At 47.4% G+C, this 23,962-nt stretch overlaps 1 protein-coding gene and 1 long non-coding RNA gene across 3 annotated transcripts in view; one reads left to right on the top strand and one right to left on the bottom strand.

Moving 5' to 3' along the window:
* Positions 1 to 12,761: 12,761 nt before the first annotated feature.
* On the bottom strand, positions 12,762 to 20,188 carry LOC118087935 (uncharacterized). Its single transcript, XR_004692881.3, has 4 exons — positions 20,059 to 20,188; positions 18,843 to 18,970; positions 15,692 to 15,829; positions 12,762 to 14,122 (listed from the first exon to the last, which is right to left on the bottom strand). It is a non-coding gene; the product is annotated as an uncharacterized LOC118087935 (long non-coding RNA).
* A 35-nt stretch (positions 20,189 to 20,223) lies between these two features.
* BCAM (basal cell adhesion molecule (Lutheran blood group)) overlaps positions 20,224 to 23,962 on the top strand; it is a 60,681-nt gene continuing 56,942 nt past the window's right edge. For both annotated transcript variants that reach the window (XM_035118038.3, XM_088672664.1), the window contains exon 1: positions 20,224 to 20,398. In XM_035118038.3, coding sequence (XP_034973929.2) covers positions 20,323 to 20,398 — 76 coding nt within the window. In that variant the 5' untranslated portion in view covers positions 20,224 to 20,322. The remainder of the gene's footprint in view (positions 20,399 to 23,962) is intronic.

Here is a 23,962-nt window from a genome sequence, read left to right as displayed (position 1 = left end):
CGGCTGTGAGAAAAGGATGCTGGACTTCTGTTCTTAGCACAGGAGAGTTTTAACAGGTCTGCTTTTCAATCCCTGCTTAGGCGCACCAGGCACCTGAGAGGCCAGGAATGCGGGGAAGGCCCCGGGGTGGGAATTATGGCCTGTCCAGATGGACGCCAGCCAGCTCCATCCATCAGCCCGCCATCCCCTGGCCTGACTCATGCCTCGCTGTCAGCTGTTGACAGGCCTCGCTCGAGGGAGGAGATGCCTGATACGGGGCCGAGCCGCCTCCCGTCCCAGGGCCTCGGGCTGCCTCTGCTCGGAATAAAAAAACCCAGGCGTGTGTGTGTGTGTGTGTGTCTTGCGCCTCCTGGCCAGGCCCATTGTCTGCAGCCAGATACGCTCAGATAACACAGACACACACAACTCAGAGGCTTCCCTTGCGTGTTTGCACCAGGGACACTGGCGAACAGAGGCTCTCGCAACGCAAGGTGGCCCACGGAACAGGCCCACAACACACCTCTGACCCGCAACCCTGCAGCCTAGAGGAACTTGCAGCGCACCGTGGACAAGCCACGCAGCTTCCTAGCTTGGCAGGGGGTGCTATCTAGGTAGAGCAGACCCCCTCCCCACCCCACAGCCAAGTGTCATTCTTAATATTCTTCCTCGGAAAGACCTAAACACAGGTCTGTTCGAGTGTCTGCCGTTGCAGGAAAAAAAGCAGCTTCCTTCTGCATTTCCGGAATCATCTGCCACACACGAACACAACACGCAGTGTAAAGTTTTCGTTATTAAATTTCATACCCACCCCTCACCAGCAGGTCCCAAAATTCAGAATTAAAAGTGGATAGGACATATCACATTTGCAAGAACCCCGAGTTCTTGCCCAAGGCCGCAGATTTTGGGGATTTTTTTGTTGTTGCAATCTTCAGTTATTCATATGCCCACATCAGTCTGTGGTATTTTTTCAAGTCATGATGAAAAATCGGCAGCATTTCAGCGTGAATTTCAATAATAATAATAATAATAATAATAATAATAATAATAATGTAATAATAACAACAACAATAATATTTATACCCCTCCCATCTGGCTGGGTTTCCCCAGCCACTCTGGGCGGCTCCCAACAGAATATTAAAAATACAATAAAACATCAAACATTCAAAACTCCCCCAAACAGGGCTGCCTTCAGATGTCTTCTAAAAGTCAGGTGTTCATTTCCTTGACATCTGATGGGAGAGTGTTCCACAGGGCAGGCGCCACTATTGAGAAGGCCCTCTGCCTGGTTCCCTGTAACCTCACTTCTTGCAGTGAGGGAACCGCCAAAAGGCCCTCAGCGCTGGATCTCAGTGTCCAGGCTGAATGATGGGGGTGGAGACGCTCCTTCAGGTATACTGGGCCGAGGCCATTGAGGGCTTTAAAGGTCAGCACTAAAAGTTTGAATTGTGCTCAGAAACGTACTGGGAGCCAATGTAGTCTTTCAGGACCAGTGTTATATGGTCTCGGCACCCACTCCCAGTCACCAGTCTAGCTGCCATATTCTGGATTACTTGCAGTTTCCAGGTCACCTTCAAAGGTAGCCCCACGCAGAGTGCATTGCAGTAGTCCAAGCGGGAGAAAACCAGAGCATGCACCACTCTAGCAAAACACCTTTTCCCTAATAAAATGCACCTGTATTTTATTTCCACTTGTGTTGATGCACGCTTTGCTCGAGTATATGCCTTTTTGTATACACCTGGCTGGGGGGCTGCACCGCAAAAAATTCATTAAAGCGCCAGTTTTGACGTACGCCTGTGTTTCGGTTCGTGTATTGTTCCAGGAAACCTAGGTTTGAAAGATTTGCCCTTAAACGGGAACTGAACCTGATTTCTCTCCCAGCTAGGGACACCGATGCACAAGCTGTAGCCACGAGAAACGCAGTGCAGCTCACATTTACTCTCCCGCATTACTACCCGCCTGGCACACAAGGGCTGCCCGTTTTTGCACACCGTCTCTTTCCACACAAACACACACACACACACACACACACACACCAACCAGGTGCCCTGCTGGCTCATGCAGACCTTCCCTAGGCCAAAGGAAGCTAATCCCAGCAATCGGTCTGGGGAGGTGGGGGGGGCAGAAGTGTGCCAGGCCCCCTCCATGTGCAAAACACTGCCGTAGCCGTTGGCAACCTAAGGGGAGGGTGCCGGGGGAAGAAGGGGAGAGAGAAGGGGTGGGAGAAGGAACATTGCAGGAAGAGCGCCCAGCAGAGGGGAGATTCCTGCATGGACCGAGCCCTCGCGGCTGGCAGCCGGCCAACCTGTCTATGCCCCTAATCCCTGAGTATGCCCACCCGGCATGGCAGAGGCCCAGGCCTACTCTAAGAGGGCTCAGCAAGGCCAGGCGGCAGCTCTGGCTGAATACTACGCATGCCTTCCGCGAACATTTGCAGGCCTTCCCAGATTTGATGTGGCAGGGAGGGGGGGGGGGAGGAACGGTAATCCTCCTTTTATGTTACTCAGGGGAGAAAGGAAAAAGAGGTTGGCAGCAGGACAGCAAGCCAGAGAAATGAAGAAACCTCTTCCCTCTCTTCTGCAGCACCTGTGGAAAAAATGGCGCAGATGGCCAGGGAGTCTTAGGTGGCGCTGTGGTTGTTGTGGTGGCCCCCAAGACTAAGGAATGAGGGCTCACCTATAGTGTCATTTAATGCAGAGATTAACAGACCCTCCAAGTGTCCCTACTTGCCAGGGGCAGTCCCAGATTTACAGAAGCTGTCCCAGCTTCTGATTTGATCCCGGAATGTCCTGCTTTTCCTTAGGACATCCCTGTTTTCATCAGGTCAGGGAGAAATGTTGGACGGGGCGCCTCTATTTTCATCAGAGAAATGTCGGAGGGTCAGCTTCCAGTGCCTCCATCAGTTTTCCATTGGCCATGTGGCGTTCTCCTCCGAATCATGGCCTTCCTGCACTTCCCCCTCTCTCAATTTGGGAGCTGCTCATACCAGGAATGCTCCGGAAAGGAGAGGGCGTCCCACATTCAAAACCATGCCTTGAAAGCACTACGGTGCCTCTTTAAACACACATGGCCTCTCCCCGCACCCAAGTATTCTGGGAGCTGTCGTTTGTGAAGGGCGTTGAGCTTTGTTTAGGAGATGCCATCCCTCCTCTCTCAGAACTACAGTTCCCAGAGTTCCCAGGAAAAAGGGTTGGGTTGTTAAAGAAAGCACTCTGGGAATTTTGGCAACCCATATTCTGCAACCCATACACACAGTTCCAGTGACCAAAGCTCTTAGTGGTGTAGTGGTTAGAGTGTCAGACTAGGATCCAGCAGATCTGAGTTCAAATCCCGCCGCTCAGCCTTGGGCCAGTCACAGTCTCTGCCTCGCCTACCTCCCAGGATTGTTGTGAGGATAAAACAGGGAGGGGCATAACCACATATACCACGTGTAGTTCCTTGGAGAAAAGGTGGGAAAGAAATAGTAATTAAACATTTTCACAGCAGTAATCTTTATAACATCACTGTGAGAGCAGCCAATACTGTTGTTTTTATCAGCAAACCTATTTATTTTGTAGACATGGCATCTAAGGCTGAGAGAATGGTCTGAGGCTGCCTAGAGAGAGTGTAGGTCTGGTGAGATTCGAACCAGGGACTCCCAGACTAGTCCTTTTCTTCTTTGGCGATCACTTGTAGCCAAATAAGATTGTCTTCCATAAACACGGTTTTAACAATGAGTCGGTAAGTGACTGTGGAGGCCAGTTCCGGATCCACACGTCCTTCCACAGTGGGGACATTGGATTCCGGGTAGGAGTTGATCACGGTGTGGATTTGCCAAGCGTGCCTTCCTCTTAGCACGTTTCTCCCTTGCGTCCTGAGTTTAAATGTCTTCAAAGCCCATGAGACCTTTGGTAAAGGCTGTTCTCCAATTGGAGCGCTCGTAGGCCAGTGTTTCCCAGTTGCCGGTGTTTATACTACATTTCTTTAGATTTGCCTTGAGAGAGTCTTTAAACCTCTTTTGTTGACCACCAGCATTACGCTTTCCATTTTGAAGTTCGGAATAGAGTAGTTGCTCTGGGAGACGATCATCAGGCATCTGCACAATACGACCAGTCCAACAAAGTTGATGTTGAAGAATCATTGCTTCGACACTGGTGATCTTTGCTTAGTACAGTATACTGGTATTAGTTCGCCTGTCTTATGCGATGCCAGCTTTCAGACAGTTAATGCTTTGCACGCAGATGCTGAATAGGAACGTCCAGAATCTTTTGCACACAAAGCTCCGGGATCCAGTTCTCAAACAAGGCAAAAACATTGCCCGTGTGCAAATGTCTTCAGTTCAGCGCACTGCTGACCTGTGGTGGAGATAAAGATCCCTTTATGGCCAGGTAACATGCTGCAGTAGAGCATGTGTTTTCCTGGAAGTATAACCACCTGACCTGCAAGGCTTGCCCCCCCCCCATCTTAGCTGCGTGAAGGCTGCCTGTAGTTACTCAATTGTTAGTGAAAAACTCATAGTTTGACGTAAGCCAGTTTATCAGTGAAGGTGAGCCACAACCACATTATAGCCTCAGGTACACAAAGGATCAGCGACAGACATTCCCTACAGCAGCAGTTCCCAAACAAAACAAAGCCAAATCTTTTATTTTTATGCTCAGTGACCAGCATTTGATCTGATTTGTGGTCCCCAATCCTTTTCTCTTTCCCCAGACAACTTGAAAATAGCCGAGGGTCTCTTGGTGGACCACTTAGCGGGTTCCCCCATCTGTTGTAGCATCTGTAATGCGCGCCGTGCTACATGCTGCGTGATTTTTAGTCGCACTTTGACCGCTTCCTTCATTTCTTGTGCTGGAGTTTTACCGCGTTAAAGCCTGCATTCTGCAGGGCTCAAATTGCAACGCTGTAAAATGCAACGTCATAAAAAAAATCCTTAGTAAGGAATTTGGCCCCCGGGCTGATAAGGCCCCCCCCCCATCCCTTCTCAAAATGGGTCTCATAGATGCCAACCCGATGATGCTGATGGGGACCTGTGTACATAAGGTTCCCAGGTGATCTTCCACGCAAGTGGAATCAGGAGACTACTATTGCTATTATTTTAATTTATTACTCCCCCTTCACCCTAGGGTCCCAGGGAGGGTTGCAACCATTAAAAAAACAAACAGTTTAAAGCCACTTGCAACCTTCCAATGTGTTTACATTGTGCCAGGATCAAACGTGAGTTTGGGTTATTCTTTTAAACGATGGATAAATTGGGAACCGATCGCATATGTTTATCTATGCAAATGTAATTTTCATCTAAAACAATAAAAATGATCAGCAACCCCCCCCTTTTACAATCACAAAAAATAGGGTGGTTCCTAAAAATACACACCTCGGGGGTCGAAAGTCAGGGTTTTGTCTCACAACTCGTTCTCTTAAACATCATCATAAACAGAAACACCCACCCTTTCTCCAAGGCGCTCAGGGCTGCGTACACAGAACTCCTTCCTTTGTCCTCCCAGTAACCTTGGAAGATAGGTGAGCCCAAGAGATAACCTAAACAAACCATGGCTCAGAGGCGGACAGCGATCGGGTCAAAGGAACCTTTGTGGCTGAAGCATCGTGAATGCCAATGCCTTTCTTCATTTTATTTAGATGATTTCCCTTCCGTCCTTTTGCAGAAGCCACAGGGCCGTTTGCAAATCCATAAAGATAACACAGCCCTTCAGAAATACATCACAGTGCCAGGTAAACAAAAAACACAAAACATTGAATTGCAATTCCTAATGGCAACGGCAGCAGCAAGCAGGTCCCCTTGGCTCCCAAACAGGGATCTGGTTCCTAGATATCATGTCAGAAATATATGAAAGTAAACAGATTAGGCTCTGATGTTACTGTTACAATTGTTGGCATCTGTCTGTCCCGGGAGACCGTGGAGGAGAGGGCCTTTGGAGGTGAAGTCAAACCGTTGGAGAGTTACAGCACCTGCTGTGGCTGTAGAGACTGATATGGGAGAGACATGTTTTGTTGCAGCTGGGGCAGAGGAAGGAGTTTGGTTGTTGTGCTGCTGCAGATGCAGCCTGGTGTTTCTTCTCTCTGCTCTCCTCCCAGCAGACATTCCTCCTCTGGTCCCTGCTGTGGATGCACAACCTGATTGTCTTCAGGTGGCTGTGGCCATCTACATGGCAGGGCTGACGTTGTCATCCTTCATGGCACGTTTGCAGACATCTTTATAACACAGAGTTGGTCTGGTGCATGAAGCCAGCGTGTCCTTGGGGATCCTGCCATCTTCCATTCTGTGGGCATGAACCAAGCCAGCGTCAACGTCCTTCCTTGGAGGTTCTTAAGCAGAGTTTGAATGGCCACCTGTAACGGATGCTTTAGCTGATATTCCTGCATTGCAGGGGGTTGGACTAGCTGGCCCTTGGGGTCCCTTCCAAGTCTACGGTTCTGTGATTTCTTAAGACAGGAGTGTGAACATGCTGGGAATATGGGCTTGGGTGAGCACATCTTTGTTTGAGACTCTGCCCTGCCATGTGATGCCCCAAATCTCCCTCGTAACCCCTGAGGAACTACCTGTACCTGCAGCCCTGCAGGATGCCTTTGGGGGAAGAAAAGGCTAAGGCGGAAACCCTATTACAGTGCTGGATTTACGTATAAGCTAAATAAGCTATAGCTTAGGGCCGCACCCTTTTGGGGGGGCCCCCAAAAAAATAAGGGAAAAAACTGGATGTACATTTCCAAAACATAAGATAAAAAAACAAATAAAATAAAACCTACATACCGCAACAGTATTTTGTGTTGTGTAGGTGCCTATGATGTCAGTCACGGGCCCCGCCTGCTAGCCTGCTCCCTAAATATCACTGGTTTGCTCACTTCTATATATAGGGTGCCAAATAGTGTGTTTCTAAAGGAACTTTTATTATTGCCAGATGCCAATGTGTTTGCATTATTAAGTTTGTTATGAAAAGAAAATCATTTTAAGTTAGAGCTTAATAATCATTTCACTATTAATATACTTCTTCTTAATTGTATTTCAGTTCAACAATTACTTTGATTAAATACATATTTTGTTGTGTGCAAATGGCTTTAGAGACCTACTAGGTCCGTAAATTGAATTTGAAGCACATATTCAACACACAAAAAACCAGAGACCATTTGTTGTCGACAAAGGACAGCTGGACATATAAGGAGCCCCCTTACCTTCAGTAGCTTAAAGGTAAAGGTAAAGGGACCCCTGACCATTAGGTCCAGTCGTGACGGACACTGGGGTTGCGGCGCTCATCTCGCTCTATAGGCCGAGGGAGCCGGCATACAGCTTCCAGGTCATGTGGCCAGCATGACAAAGCCGCTTCTGGCGAAGCAGAGTAACACACGGAAACACCATTTACCTTCCCACCACAGTGGTACCTATTTATCTACTTGCACTTTGACGTGCTTTCAAAATGCTAGGTTGGCAGGAGCTAGGACCGAGCAATGAGAGCTCACCCCGTCGACCTTCTGATTGCCAAGCCCTAGGCTCTGTGGTTTAACCCACAGTGTCACCCGCCCCCCAGGTCGCTTAGGGTCTCATCAAACCTAAATCCGGCCCTGATTACAACCCACTGCTATTAAAAGGGAGGCTCGTCCTTTAAGGCAAAGGGGGCACAACCCCACCAGCCTCAGCCAGCCCCCAGCTGCCTGTCTTCTTAGGCAGAGGGCAGCATTAGCTGCCAGCTTCCTCCTCCTGGGTCTGCGTTGCCTTGGCAGAGCTCAGCAGGGGCCAAACTGCAGATGGGGGCAAAACTGGAATTAGGTCGCCTCGCCTGTCTCCAACGGTTTTTGGCTCTGTCTCCACTTCTTGCTGGACTGCCTGCTTCCCACCTTACTAGTCCCATCCCTGACTGCTAAAGAGGTTAAGGCTGTATCCATACTACGCAGTTAAAGCAACATCATACCACTTTAAACAAGCTACATCTTTTCCCCAAAGAAGCCTGGGAGCTGTAGTTTACTAAGGGTGCCGAGAGATCTACCCCCCCCCAATCATCATCATCATCATCATTTATTATTTATACCCCACCCATCTGGCTGGGTTTCCCCAGCCACTCTGGGCGGCTTCTAACAGAAATATTAAAATACAATAATTTATTAAACATTAAAAGCTTCCCTAAACAATGCTGCAATTCACAGACCCAGCCTTCTTCTCTGTGAACACTGGGAATCGTAGCCCTGTGAGGGGTTCCTCTGACCACTCTCGGCACCCTGGACAAACTACAGTTCCCAAGATTCTTTGGCGAGAAGCCACGAGTGTTTAAAGACGCTGCTTTAAATGTGTCGTCATGCAGATGTGTCGGGTGTTAAGTTGGAGCGGAGAGTTTTAGAAGGAGGCCTGTCTCGCAACCAGGGCTTCCTCCTTATTCCCCCCCCCCAACCTCTGGACAGGAGAGCGACCTTTATCCAAAAGTTGTGGGGGCTGCAGTGTTGCTTCATCCCAGTGGAACATTACTGGAATGTGCAAAATGCAGGCTCTGGTTCCCTGCTGACTGGGAAAGCGAGGGGCAAGCTCCAGCCTGCTAGTGGCACGGAGAGGTCACAACCTAGAGATGGACAGACCTAGTGGCTTCAGTTCCTACATCAAGATAACAGGTTTCTACCTTCAGGGATACTTTTTCCAAGGAGCCCCTGAGTGCCTGTCAAGGAGCAGCATTGCAGAGGATTGTGGGTCAGATTCTATTCCATACCTGCCAATGTTTCTCCAATGAAAATAGGGACGTCCTATTCCATACCTGCCAATGTTTCTCCAATGAAAATAGGGACACCCTATTCCATACCCGCCGACGTTTCTCCAATGAAAATAGGGACGTCCTAGTCCATACCCTCCAATGTTTCTCCAGTGAAAATAGGGGTGTCCTATTCCATACCCGCCAACGTTTCTCCAATGAAAATAGGGATGTCCTATTCCATACCCTCCAATGTTTCTCCAATGAAAATAGGGACGTCCTATTCCATACCCTCCAACGTTTCTCCAGTGAAAATAGGGGTGTCCTATTCCATACCCTCCAACGTTTCTCCAATGATAATAGGGATGTCCTATTCCATACCCTCCAACGTTTCTCCAATGAAAATAGGGACATCCTATTCCATACCCTCCAACGTTTCTCCAATGAAAATAAGGACGTCCTAGTCCATACCCTTCAACGTTTCTCCAGTGAAAATAGGGGTGTCCTATTCCATACCCGCCAATGTTTCTCCAATGAAAATAGGGACGTCCTATTCCATACCCTCCAATGTTTCTCCAATGAAAATAGGGACGTCCTATTCCATACCCTCCAACGTTTCTCCAGTGAAAATAGGGGTGTCCTATTCCATACCCTCCAACGTTTCTCCAATGATAATAGGGATGTCCTATTCCATACCCTCCAACCTTTCTCCAATGAAAACAGGGACGTCCTAAGGAAAAGCGAGATATTCCGGCATCAAATCAGAAACTGGCATGGCTTCTGTAAATCCAGGACTATCCCTGGAAAATAGGGGCAGTTGAAGGGTCTGTGCTCAGTATTGCCCCTCGTGCATCCGGACTCCACCAGAAATGCACCCAAGGTGGGCCGTTGTGGTCAAACTATAATCCGGGAAAGCCTGCCTGCCACGCCTGGTCTTCTCGCCAAAGGATCCCTTGATGCGCTTCTGGTGAACTGCAGGGACAACCCCCCCCTCTCCCACAAAATATGGCATCAATACCCAACCCAAAGCTCTTCTCATGCAGAAATGTCTACCCTGCCCTTGAAACGCCTATGCCCTATTCTGGGCGGGTGGCAACACTTTAAAATCACACTCGGCGTTCAAAACAATATATCGAACAAATACAACAGAGGCAGCAGCTACTGATAAAACACAGCCTTTAAATAAAACATCAACTACTTAGCAAGGCAGAAACCTGCCAAGATTTAAAAAATGTCTTCCCTGGCCAGCAAAAGGCAGCCAGAGAGGGGTGGGGGCGGTCTAGAGCCTTGGCTGGTGACTAGGTTTTACAGGGAGCAGCATTTTGAGGACACATTAATTGGATCAAGACCGCCAAATTTCCTGAAAGGGTCTAAGGGGTTCCTCATCCCTATACCTGCCTCGCCCCTTTTCCCAACTCCTATTTGGGAAAACACCATAGCTCAGTGTAAGAGCATCTGCTTCCCACACAGAAAAGCCCCAGGTTCGAATCCGGACGTCTCTAAGTAGAGCTGGGAACATTGCTTGCGCGAAGCCCTGGAAAGCTGCTGCCAGTCAGGGCAGGCAATACTGAGGTAGATGGAGCACAGGTCTGACTGGGTTTTTTACCCTTCTTTATCTCTGAGCCTGTATTGCTCGGTGAAGGTGTCTTGGTATTTTTTTTTAATATAAGTTATTATTTGTCATTATTATGACAGAGAACACAGATCTGAATCCTGGGATTTTGCCACACCCCAGCACTCATTTGCAACCAGCCTTCCCCTTTTCTGGCCTTCTGAAATGTCAAAAGTTTGTAAATTTCCTTCCATAGGAAAGGGGATTTCACAGCAGAGTGCACTAAAACCACCAGGCAGCCACAAGAAAGAGGAGAGAGCTTGCAGTCTCCTCGCCGCAGGCCAACAGCAACACACACCAAATTGCCCTCCTAATAAAAGGGTCTGGCAATCATAAGACTTGTAGAGTGGAAAAGGGACCCAAGGGTCATCTAGTCCAACCCCCCTTTTCAAATATATATATATTTAAAAAATCGTTTTTATTTGACTTTATACATATCTGTATAAAGAGATTTCTTTGAATCTCGAGGCTTCCCACCACCCCCTCCCTTTTTTTTTAAAATATATTTTATTAATTTTCCAATTAAAACCAATTATATCACATTCATTATTTCAAATTATACACATATATATATCAATCAAACCGAATGTTATGCCAAATCGTCTAAAGAATTTTTTATTTGGGTTCCCATGCTTCAAGAAATTGGGGATTCCTCGCAACCGTCCACTGCCGTCTTTTTTCTAAAGTTCAAATCGTCCTCCAAGTTCATAATAATCCAGATCTTCCCCTTACAGTCACATAGATGTTTTCCACTTTCAACCGATTGTTTCCCAGCTGCTGAGATAAATATCAAACAAGGTTTCACAAATGTTCTTTCTCCTGTGTGGGTTAATCAGTCCAGCCTCCCCATAAATCTTCTTAGTCTGGAGCTCCCTGTTGCGTCGAAGCAGCGCCATCTTAAAAAGCTCAAATCACTTTCGTTTCCTCTCATAGCCATGAAGATTAACGATCTTTATAAAATTTACAGCTTTTCCAGGCAGAAGACCCAAACATCAAACCATAAACTCTTGGTAAATTAATGGATCTCCTTGCCCTATAGCTGAACTTAGCTTCAGGTCGCTGCTCCAATTCAAAGTGCGTCACAGCTCATAAATCCTCCGAACGCGTCCAGGACTCCTTCCGTCCGACTAGGGGGGGGGGCTTTTCTCATCGGCAACTCCACATCTTTAAAAAATATGCTCAGTAACAACAGTTTATAAAGTTCAACTCACACAGTCTTTTGCTTCTCTTTCACTCCAAACAAGCCAGGACATCGCGTCTGGGAAGGTACGAAGTAACACATATGAAGAAAAATAAGAAAAAACTCAATTCCCTTATCGCTCCGTCCCCATCAATCCTTCTTCCAGATGATATACAGCCTTTAACTCCTCTCCCTCAGCAGCATAGATTTCTCAGCAGTAAACAGCGCTTCTTCCCCTCCTTCTGAAGTATGTCCATAGATTTAAGCCTAATTATCTTCTTTAACCATGGAAATCCCCGCCATGCAGATTAGCGTCCGGGAGTCCTGGCCCTCGTAAGTGCTTTTCAGCCCAAGCTCCCCCCACTCCATAAACAGTCGGAGTGGGTCTGGGGGCATCGCGGGCCAGCGGCCCCTCTCCGTAACCCCCGGAGAGGGTAGGGGGTTGCCATTTACTCCCCTAGCAACCGCCAAATTCCTTACGAAGGTCAGAGGGATGGAAAACAGGTCCGCCATTCCTGCCGGCAGAAACCGGAACCCCACCACCACCCCCTCCCTGGGTCCTATAGTCGACATTTTCAACTGCATATTGTTTCATAATCTATATTTTGCATCTGTCCATTTTGTCCATAGTGTTTGTTACATTACAAGTGTTCTTAGAATCCTGCTGTTTTCATCTGTTTACAGTGGTCTCCTAAATACAAATTATAAATGTTCCCCATTTTTCCTTAAAGTCTTTGTTGTCTGGCTGCTGAGCTTTCCAGTCAGTTTTGCCATTTCAGCGTAGTCCAACAGCTTGGTTTGCCATTCCTCTTTGATAGGGATTCTTTCATGTTTCCATCTCTGGGCTAGTAATATCCATCCGGCTGATGTCACATACATAAAGAGTATTTTCTGCTCCTTTGGGATGTTGGTACCTAGGAGCATAAAACTCTTAATCTCAGGGTCGTGGGTTTGAGCCCCACATTGAGCAAAGGATTCCTGCACTGCAAGGAGCTGGGAGAATCACAACTTTGTAAAAGTTCCTCTCCTCAGAGCGACAGGCAGACAGGCAGGCAAGAGTGAGCAGATACATGGTAGTCTTGGAGTAAGGTTAAAGCTTACTGGGAAATGATATATAATGAATCGAAAAGGGTGCTCAAAATAACTTTTGTAAAACAGCAACAACCCAGAAGCTTTTCTTTGGGGAATTATAGGGACAGAATAAGAATGCTACTCACCCAAAAGTGGAAAGAAGCAGAAGTCCCAGCAAAGGAAGAATGGATACAAAAAACTTATGGAATACTGTATGCAGAAATGGCGAAACTTACCGTAAGAATAAGAAGTCAAGATAACAAACTTTTTTATAAAAGAGTGGAAATGGTTTATTGAATATTTACGGATAAATTACAAACAGATTAAAAACATTCGCAGGATTATTGTAATAACCTGCAGTTTCATAAGAGTATATATTTAAAGCAGATAATTAAATGAGCAACTTAAATGAATTTGGATATGCAGAAGATATTTAAAAAAACAAATTTAAGGAACCACAGGAAGAGCGGGAAGGAAGTCAAACTTTGAAATGTTAAATTGATTGTATGTAAAACCTAAGAAGTTAAAGGATGCCCCCCCCCCCCGGCTACAACGCTTTTCAATACTGAGGGAAATTTCCCTTTTATCATTAAAAAGGAAGAAGGGAAACGGGAACATTTGGGCAGCAGTCAAGGTTAGCACCCTCTGAGCAAACACTTACCCACAGCCAGAAAAGATACCAAAGGATTCTCTCATCACATCTGCATGTGCTGGTTTATGTTATAGATGCCCATAGAGAAATAACGGCTGTACTGTAATTTAAATGGAAATTGAAAAAATGCAGCTCACTATAGTGGGGGGAACTGTGACCCAGTGACTTGGCAGGCTTCCTGTTGATGGGAGTACAGTAACAGAATTGTTGAATCTGGTGCAAATGCAACAGAATACTGTTCAATAGAATTGTAGAGTTGGAAGGGTACCCATGGGTCATCTAGTCCAACCCCCTGCAATGGGTACCATCTTGGCAGAGAGGCTGAGGCCTTGCTCGCATCATGCGTTTAAAACACTAGGATTCCGCTTTAAACAGTCATGGCTCCCCCCCGGGAGTTATAGTTTGTCAAGGGTGCTGGGAGTTGTTAGGGGACCCCTGTTCCCCTCCCAGAGCTACAATTCGCCGAGCAGTTTAACAATCAATCCCTCTTCACAGGGAACTCTGGGAACTGTAGCTCTGCATGGAGAACGGGGTTCTCCTAACAACACACAGCACCCTTGACAAACTGCAGCTCCCAGAATCCTTTGGGGGAAGTCTGTCTGTTGGCACCTGTCTCAAGAGACAATGGAGTGCTCCTCCGGGGGTGAAGTCAAACCCCTGCATTAGCAGCACTGAAGTGACCTCCCCGGGGCGCAAGCCCGGGTAGCGTGTAACAAACTACAGCTCCCAGAATTCTCTGGGGGAAGCCGTTTAAAGTGGCATCACGGCGCTTTATGGAGTTGGCTGCCTGGCCTCCAACTGAAAGCCTTCGTAAGTCTCCTCTCCGGCTTCGAGATGGGAGAAGAAGATTGGCTTGCGGCCAAAACATGATCGGATCTCTGATGTTGTTTCACTTCAAAGCAGGTCTCCAGTTTGGATCCGAATGGTGGTTCTGGGAGAAGGGTCTGTTTTAGCCTCCTCTGCCTGCCGTCTTCCTGGTGCAAATGCAATGGAATAAATACAGTGAATTGCACCCTTCTCCCCACCCGGGAAGAGAAAATACAGGCAAGAAAGACCATGCAGGGAATTCCCAGGTCCTCAGCCTAGTTTGTTTACCCAACCTTCTCTCCCCCCCCCCTGTTTTGCCTGGCTAGCCTTGAGCTGGCCCTATCTGCTTGCAACAGCTGGGCTGTCCGTTTGCCATAGGATTCATCCGGACAGCAATTAAACTGCTGCTGATCCAGGGGCAAGGCCGTGTGGGTGTGCAAAGGAGTTTTTACAGCAGGGGGGCTGTGAAAAAAAGGAATCTCCTGCATGCCAGTAATTCTCCAAATGTGGGGCCTTGAAACGCCCCCCCCCCCGCCTTAGGCCCCATCTGTGTCCTGAATTTAAAGCAGTATCATGGCACCTTAAACAACCATGCTGTCCCCCACTGATTCTTGGGAGTTGTAGTTTGTTCAGGGTGCTGAGAGTTTCATAGAAGTGGGAGGGGGTCTCCACAGTCATCTAGTCTGCAATGCAGGAGTCTTTTTTGACCCCTATTGCCTTCACAGAGCTGCAGTTCTGTGGTTCAACAATCTCTCTTCCCAGGGAACTCTGGGAAGTGAGGTCTCCTAGCAACTCTTGGCACCTTTAACATACTACAATACCCAGGATTCTTTGGGAGAAGGCATGCCTGCTTAAAGTGGCATGATAATGCTTTATTTTTACAGCACACATGGGGCCTTGTTGGCTAAAACGGAAATGAATTGCCTCCTCACTAAGAATTCTCTAAACGCTAATGCTCAATATTACCCTAGCATTCTCTGGTTAATCAAATACAGTATTTCCAGAAGCTTTGATGCTGGCAATAAATATACTGATAACCCAGTTTAATTATTTGGTACACGATATCTGACATGCAATGCTGTCCAGCGTTATTTCATCACTGACATGCAATGGTGTTTCCAATCAGACTGCTTTTAGCCTTTTGAAACTTTTGGCTGGACGGCACCTGCCATAATGAAAACAATGAAGATATATATGAACAAGTCTAAGGTGCTCAGGTTTCCAATGCTGTGAGGGAAAGCAACATTGACATTTGGGATTTCTGTTTCCAAATGTTGTGCTTGGCCAAATTTTGTGAAGACGTTTTGGCTTAACCACTGGATGGCGCAGCAAAGTTAAGCCTCCAAAAGCACAGAGGGCATGTCCCAGAGAAGATAAATATGGGATGCTGAAGGGCAGAGGTTTCAAAATTGTTTTCTGGGGTACCCAGACCAGCCCAAAACATTTTGTGTCTGAGGCTGTCTGAGGCAGAACAGCAAATGCCCAGGGCCATTTTGACCCCTGAGGCAGCAAATCCCATAAGCACCTCCCTCTAGCAGTAAAAATACAATAGCAATATATTAAATCACTACCATTTTCTCATAACAGCCAACCTCAGGTGCCTGGAAACAGAAGCCTCTAACTAATGGTAGAGCCGGCCAACCCTGGATTCTCTGGGAGCCTATGGGGAGTTTTTCAAGGAGAAAATTAGTAATAATGCATAAGTTTCCCTGACAGAAAGAAAAAACCCCACTTACTGCCAACTTCTTTCTGCAAGATGCAGGAAAGTTTTGGGAAACGGTCTGTTCCTGATGGGGAATGGTGCCCGTGCATGAGCTATGTGCCATAGAAACTTCTGCAACCTATAGGGTTTCCTTCCGTGTCAAGGCATGGCTCTATAGAAACAATTTTGTTTACATTTTCATACGCGGATTTATATGTAAATATTTTTCTATGTACATATATGTATATGACAAAAGAGCCTTGTGGAATTTTAACAAACATATTATGGCATCGGCTTTTTGTGGACTTCATCAGACATGGTGGTTCTGAAGTCCGCAAAAAGCTGATGCCTTAATTAATGTAGTCGCTCTTACAAGAGCCTTTGTAGTTTTGGCCTTCTGGTAATTTAGATGTATAAATGCAAATTCATAATTTAGATGTCACAACTAATCTTCCGTCCAAATCACCCCAGATAAACACTTCAATTAATTTGCGCCGCATCCCAAATCACCCTCTCTAATCAGTTCCCCTTTCATTCATTTCTCCCTAATTAACTTCCCCAAAGACCCTGCTCAAAATCAGCTCAGTTCCCCTTCATTTACCCCCTTCATTATCCCAAATCATCTCTAGATAAAGCCATCTGAAATTAATTTTATTGCGCCCAAATTAATATCCTGCTCAGCAATCCAGAACACATCCAATTTGATTCCTCCTGAATTCATTGCCAACCAAGAAACACTGGGGGCACTCAAGAAAATATTTGGGAGTCTCTGCCCTATATGCCCACCCATAGCAACGCCTGTTTGCTCAAAAGTTCATTGGGAAATGGTTCTCTAAGGATACAAAACGGCTCCTCTGGAGGGTGGGGATCAGTGGTGAGTTCGGGATTGTGAATTATGTGGGGAGCCAATGGTGGAGCTGGTGACTGATGATAATCTGTGCAGGGGGGCTCAAGCTGGAGCCTGGAGTCAGCGCTGTGGAGAGTTGAGGGCTGAAATTAAGTAGTAATAATCAACTGTGCTCCTGAGCACATGCAGAGTGCCTTTTGTACCCCTGAGAGACCAGGGCATGCATCAACACATCTGAGAACGCAGAAGGCTTGATTCCTGGAAGAGGGCTGCTTATTTTCGTCATTATTATTTTTGCAGCTTTGTGAATTTTAGATCTAGTAGTAGAGTAAATAAAGACACATTTTGGGGAAATAGTCTTACAACAGCTTGAAAGCATCACAAGGATGAACGTTATCACTAAACTTATTATTCTGAAACATTGCAAACACCCCCCTATTTTTTTCCATGTGCCCACTAGGTTGATCTATATGGATTATTTTGCAATAAGTTAATTTAATCATTAAAGACCAGCTCCCCCCCCCCCCACAACCTTTCACATAGCAGGAGATACAGTGGAGAGATGCTTATTTTCAAAACCAAAAAGTGCCCAAGTCTTCCGGCAGACTTTATCTCTAAACCCAGATGTGCGAGAGTTGGCTTTTCCCTTCTTCCTCCAATTAATAATTTTACTCCGTGTATTTCCTCTCTCACTTAGCCAGCATAATTGGGAAGATTCCAAAAGGTGGGGGGAGTTGCTGTTCATCTCCTTGGCCAGAGTCCTTCAAGGTCCCTGATGCTATTTAGCATCTACATGAAACAATTGGGAGAGGCTGCGCAGGAATTTGAGGTTGGGTGGCAAGAGTAAGCTGGTAACATCTGACTCTTTCCCATCTGAGTCCAGGAAGGCTGTGGAGATCCTGAACGGGACTGGATGGGGACCCACAAGCCAAGACTTAGGCTGCGTACACACCGTACATTTAATGCGCATAAAAAGAGCCCTGATAGATCAGGCCAATGGCCCATCCAGTCCAGCATCCTGTTCTCACAGTGGCCAACCAGATGCCTGTGGGAAACCCCAAGCAGGATCTGAGCACAAGAGCCCTCTTCCCTCCTGCAGTTTCCAGAAACTGACATTCAGAAGCATTACTGTCTGAAACTGTGGAGGCAGAGCACAGCCATCATCAGAGGTGATTTTAGGGTAGTGCGACCGGTGCGGCCGCACTGAGTTTTTAGTGCCACGCTGAAATTTGAGAGCCCAAAGTCCACCGCTGCCATCACGTCTAGCAGATTTCCCCAAAGAATCCTAGGAACTGTAGTTGAAGGGTGCTGGGAATTGTAGTTCTGCGAGGGGTGAACTACAGTTCCCAGGATTCTTTGGGAGGGGGGGGGACCATGTGCTTTGAATTTGCTTTAGATGCCTGGTGTGTACGTTGCCTTAATCTAGCGGACAATGCAGAAGGGATATCTGTTGAGCAGGAGAGACATTTCAGGATTAGGCATGCAGCTGATTCTAGACAGGACCACAAAGTCATCTTCTGGAAGAGTTCAGGCTTGCAGCCTAGGCTTGCTCCTGGAGCCAGCGCCACTCTTGGGACATCCCGGTTGCAGCTATGTCTAGGAGCAGGGCTGGATTTAGATTTGACAAGGCCCTACCGTAAGCTACTGAAGGTAATGGGGCCTTTTATACGTCCACCTGTCCTTTGTCAACAACAAATTGTCGCTGTTTTTTGTGTGAATATATGCTATATGGTAATTTATGGACCTAATAGGTATCTAACGGCATTTGCACATAATAAAATATGCATTTTATCAAAGTAATTGTTGAACTGAAATACAATTAAGAAAAAGTATATTAATAGTAAAATACAGGTGGGGCCCATGACTTACGTCACAGGAGCCTACACAACACAAAACACTGTTGCTGTATGTTGGTTTTATTTTATTTGTTTTTTATCTTATATTTTGGAAATGTACATCTTTTTTTCCAAGGGAGTGTGGCCCTAAACAATAGCTTGTTTAGCTTATATGTAAATCCGGCACTGTCTAAGAGTGAATTTGCACAGCACTGGTTAACATGCCAGCTGTTGTACCCTTTTACTGGAACAAACAGCCCCGGCCTCTGCCCCTCGTGCCTTGATCGCATCCAGATTAGATTACTACATTGCATCTGCGTGGGGACGGTCTTTGAAAAGTTTCCACAAACCTCAGCCAGAGTATTGACTGAGGTTTGCAAAACTTCTGTTCAATCTGCATTGGCTTCAGTGTTCAGTTTGAAGCGCTGCTATGAAGCTCTAAAACTGTCTGGGACCAGGCGATTTGACAGGGCCCCCTCTTCCGCCAGCCTGAACCTGCTCACCTCTTGCATGCAAAATCTGAGACTTTGATCCAGACCGAGATTGTTCCTCAGGGCCTTCTCAGTTGTGGTGCCCGGAGTGTGGAACTCAAGCTCGATCGGCTTCCCTCCCTTCATGGCTTCCCAGCCACCTGTAAAAAATGAGCCAAGTTCTTGTTTGATCTGAGTTTTCTTCATACCCTTGCCATGAATGCATTTTAGACAGCCTTTCAATTTTCTTCCATTTTTAATTTTACTTTTGGATGTGATTGGAGTTTTTTACTTGACTGTTTCTTATGTGAACTGCTTTGAGCACAGATGTATTTATGGAAACTCCGGTATATAAATAAATTGTGGCTATTATTATCATGACCATTGCTTTGTTACAGATATACTGTGTATTTCACTATTTGGGGTTGTTGCTGTTGTTTAATTCCAAGCTGCCTTGGAGAGCCATTTGAGCAAAAAGAGGAGGTAAAAATACTTAGATAGGTAAATAGGCTGCATAAAGCAATATTAATTTCTGGAGTGGCAGCAGCCCCCTCCCCCCTAGAATCTTTGGCACCTGAAATACTAGATTTATTGTCATAAGATTCCATGTGTTTCATTACAGCACAGAAAGCATCAGCTTGAGTGACAGCTATATGCATCAAGAAAAGAATGGTACTCTGCACTTGCTCAGAGGTCCTCTCTTCTTATTTCTAGGTTTCAATCTCAGTGCTTAAAAGTGGATAGGCAAGGGGAAGTATAACCTCATTTGTATTTTAAGGGAATATGATATTGTTGTTATATTGCAATGTAACTATAGGAGCAGGAATTGTTAAATTGACAGCTGATGGATATTGGGAAAGGGAAAATAATACAGATTTAAAAAATAATTGCAAATTGAATATAAGGAATGAAATGTGAGTTATAGATAAATATGTAATTGGAAGCCGCAAAGGGGAAAACTAGGGACGCATCTTGGACGAGGGAACTATTTTGGGAATTTTTTATTAAATTTGATTTAATTTGGCATTGATTTGTTTAAAAATAGGAAAACTAATATTATTATTTGGCAAAAAAGAGAGGCTCCGGGCCTGAAATCGGGGTCCAACGAAGCCCTGCGCAAAGGAAGGCTGAGACCCGGCACCTCTCTTTTTAGAAAGCAATCTAAATTGGAGAGGGGCGGGAATGGGGGGACGGGGACGGATCTCGGCGAGGAAAAGCGGGACGGCGGAGTAACGGCAACCCCCTTTACCTGGGAGTAAGTTCCGTTGAATTCAACAGGGCTTACTTCCGAGGAGAGGTGGATCGGATCGCGCGCCAAGCCGGCGACCGTCTCCCCTCCGCCGGCCAGGGAGCCTCGCTCGCTCTTCCGCGGGGAGGGGGGGCCGACTGGGGCTGGCGCTGAGCCGCTGGGGGCGGGCCGGGGGGCGGGCCGTCTCGCCGGGCCGGAGGGGGCGAGCTGGCGGCAGTGACTGGGGTGCCGGAGTCGGTCGCTGCAGCTCCTCTCAGGCGCACCATGGGCTCTGCTTGCTCCCCGACGGCGTTCCCTCTGCGCGGCCTCGTGCTGGGGCTCTTTCTGCTCGCCTGCTCAGGTAAGGGGCCCAGGGAAGACCCCGATCGCGGCTGCTGCTTCTGCCGGCGGGGAATGGAAAGGGAAATCGGGAGCCCGGAGTCGGACGCGCGCGCCCCGGGGTGGGAAGAAAGAGACCGAGCGCGGCCGCTGCCGCCGGGAATGGGAGCGCAGCTCGCCCGGGATCTCAATACGCTTTCGGCCACCCCCCTTTCCCAAAACACCTCTTTGCCCGCCAAGGAACCTTCCCCGGTCTTTCTGCCTCCCCCTCCGCGGGTTTAAGCGTCGGATCCACCTGCTCTTCTCCGCAAGCCCCTCCCTTCCCAAGTTTCTGGCAACTTTTACGCGTCCGCGGGAGGAAAAATTTGGAGGCGGCGGCGAGAGGGGTGGGAGTGGGGGTCGCTTTGCACCTGCGATCTGCCCACCCCCACCCCTTTTGCGAGCAGCCAGCCTGCCACCTCGCCCTGCAGGAGGGTTTCTTTCTTTCTTTCTCAGTGCCTTGCCTTTTTGTGGCAGATGATCCTTCTTTTCTACCCGTTCCCTTTAGCCAACCACCTTTCGGGACCAGGAAAGGCGCCATTCGTTCTCTTCTCCAATCCTAAGGGGGAGAGAGCCAAAAATGAATGGGGCGGGGTGGTGGGGTTGGCGGCGGCCAGGTTCAGTTCTAGGGGAGGTGGAGAGGAGGGGGGGGACCTAGTAGATCAGGGTGGGTGGGGTGCAGGGACTGGGAATAGTTTTCTGTGTTACTGGATTGGTGTCTCTTTGCTAGGAATTCAGCTTAGTACTTAGAAAAGTATGGGTGTAAGCGTCTCCTGGTGGGAAGCAGCCAAAGATCCCATCTCTTCTCCATCCTGCCCTCTGACACCACCCGCATTCTGCACCACCTCTCCAATTAACATGCTACGGAGCCCCTTGGCAAGATTGAGGGTCCCCTTGGGGTCACTGCAACATAAAGCGTGTGACCCCCCCTTCTTTCTCTCCCCACCGCCCAGCTCCCTGCGCTTCCACCTTCCCAGTCCCTCCTTGCTGCCCCAGGACTGCTGCTGTTCCCTGCTCCCCCCCCACTCATATCCTCCCCATCTCTTGGCATCATCGACCCTCATTTCCTGGCATTTTTTCTTGCTCAGCGGTGACTTGACCGTTCTTAAGTGACTCATGGGCAGGGTGAGGTGATTTGGAACGTAATTAAAGGAGGAAAAATAATGTGCGAGTTCCTTCCCCCCCTCCACTCCCCCCCCCGTCAAATACAGAAGAGGAGCTGTGGAGAAGGGTGCCATCCTGGACTCAGACGCACCTGTTTTCGTCCGCACACACCAGATGGTGCTATTTTATTCCAGGCTAATTTACCCTGGAATAAATCCTGAAGCCTGGTTCTGTGCACGTTCTTGCTCGCTTGTTGTAGGAAGCTTGCATTAAAAAAATCCCACCCTTAAAACCTCAGCCTTTCCTTAACCACCTGGATTATGAAGGGTGTTTAGTCCTTATCATCTCAAAAAAAAAAAGCTGTTTCGAGTGCTAAGGCTGAGTGCTCTCTGGAGCATGAGAATTAATACAAAAGAGTGCCTCTGGGCGTGTGCAGAGTTTTTAAAAATATCTAAGGAACTGCGGCTCAGCCCATCTTTACATATTTGGGATTAGGACACTGAGCTCAGAGGGTGTGGCTTTTACACGGGGGTGAGATCCAGCACCTCTAATTCTTGCTACTTAAAAAAACACACCAATAGCTACAACCCAGCTTTCAGTCCTCCTCATTGGAACTGTAGCAAAGAATGGATCTAGCCCGAGATTCAGAAAACAAGCTCTGCAGAGCCTTTTCGCTTGGGTTCAAAATTACCCCTCGAGTACACTTTCTTCTCCCACTCCCTTTCAATTCGTTTTGGGGGCCCCTTTCTCTCAGGACACTGGGTTTTGCCCCACCCTGCCAACACCCCCTGAATCATTACCCCCTCCGCTGGATTTTGTAGATGCCAGAGGCTGGCACACAGGGGAGGATGTTTATACAATCTGCTCTTAGGGAGGCGGATGTCGGAATGGTGCTGGGTTGGGTGTGGAGGGCTCTGCTGGAATGAGACAGGGGTGCCCAGAAGAGTCGGGAGGAGGAGGAGGAGGAGGAGAAGGTGTAACTCAGTTGTAAGTCTCCCCCAGTCCCCTTCCCCCAGCTTGGAGTACTGGGAGGGATGCTCTTACCCAAACATGACCCAGCTCGTTGTTTGCTCAGCCCCAGCCTCTTTGCATTCCTGGTCCCCTGAGTTAGCTTTTCCCAGCCTCCTGGGCTCTTCAAGAACCACTCCCTTTACCCCTCCGAGCAGTGGCTGAGATTGCTGCTCCAAGGCAGCTCTGCCTCACCCCAGAGGCAGAGGCAACAGCAAGCATCTTGGGAGAGGATTTTGGGGTGGGTGGGGCGGGGCTGGAGAAGGTTTCCCACTAGTCCACCCACTTGAAACCTTCCCATCCAGAGCACCCTTTATAAAAGGAGGTGTTCTAAGAGTTGAGCCCCTGTGAAAACCACATATCCTATTACTAGTTGGTAAGCCTCTTTTATGGCAGGCCCCTTTAAAAACCCATTTTGTAAAGTGCTTAATTCATCTGATCCTGGCGAGCTCAACTTGGGCATCCTTCATAATCTTGAAATCTTTTCTCCAGGCCCAGAAGTATGAGATCAGGGTGGCTCTCCTGGTTTCCTGACTGGTGAGGAGGGAAAAAGAGAGAGAAAGAAATCCCTCTGCACATGCTCACAACAACCATCGCCACCATGTTCCAGAATTGAATCTTGGCTGAGATTTCAGTTCTCACGCAGCGCATCTTTAGGCATATCCTCCTCCTCCTCCTCCAAAGATTTTTACCCTTTTTGTGTACGTAAGAGCCATGGAAATCAATAAATTACAGCAATTAAAGCCTCTCCAGGTACAATTTCAGCAACCACAGCAGCCAGAACATTAAAAAAAGGAGGGCAAAGAAGTCAATATCAATAGCAAATGCCAGGATAAACAGAAAGGTCTTTAACTGCCTGCGAAAGCAGCTCACTGCCACTGCTCTGCTGATTTCCATTGGTAGCTCATCTGCAAAACGGGTGCCACCACAGATAAGGCCAACCAGGCTTCAGGAAACGGGGGTCCGGTCTGGAGGGCTTCACTCATATCGGTAGATCACCCTGAGCTGCGTTGGGAAAGGTGGTATTGGAGAGAGCCTGGTCCCAAACTCTTTCGAAGCTTTATAGGTCAGAACACGCACCTTAAATTTGATGTGCGGCAGCTAGCTGGCAGCCACGCCCTGGGTGGCATAATGTGTACTTGGCATAATTCCTGGTTTCTCTATCTGCGTTCGCAGCTTCAAATGACAAGGGCCCGAGATAAGGAATTTCATTTACTTCTGTTTAAATTAATATCGGCAACTGCCTCTTCGATTTAAGGCTGCATTTTAAGTGTGTTTTTTTTATTAATGCATGCTGCCTTGGTGGTGTAGCTGAAAAGTAGGATAGTTATTACATATTACATAAATATATAGTTTTTTAAACAAATATCTTATTGAACTGTATAAAACGGGAGGCATTAACTAAGAGTTCCAAATGCAATGCTATATGCTTAAA

Source organism: Zootoca vivipara, chromosome 6 (genome assembly GCF_965207765.1).
Source record: "Zootoca vivipara chromosome 6, rZooViv2.hap1.1, whole genome shotgun sequence".
Taxonomy (NCBI): Eukaryota; Metazoa; Chordata; class Lepidosauria; order Squamata; family Lacertidae; genus Zootoca; species Zootoca vivipara.
This window is presented reverse-complemented; position numbering and strand designations above follow the sequence as displayed.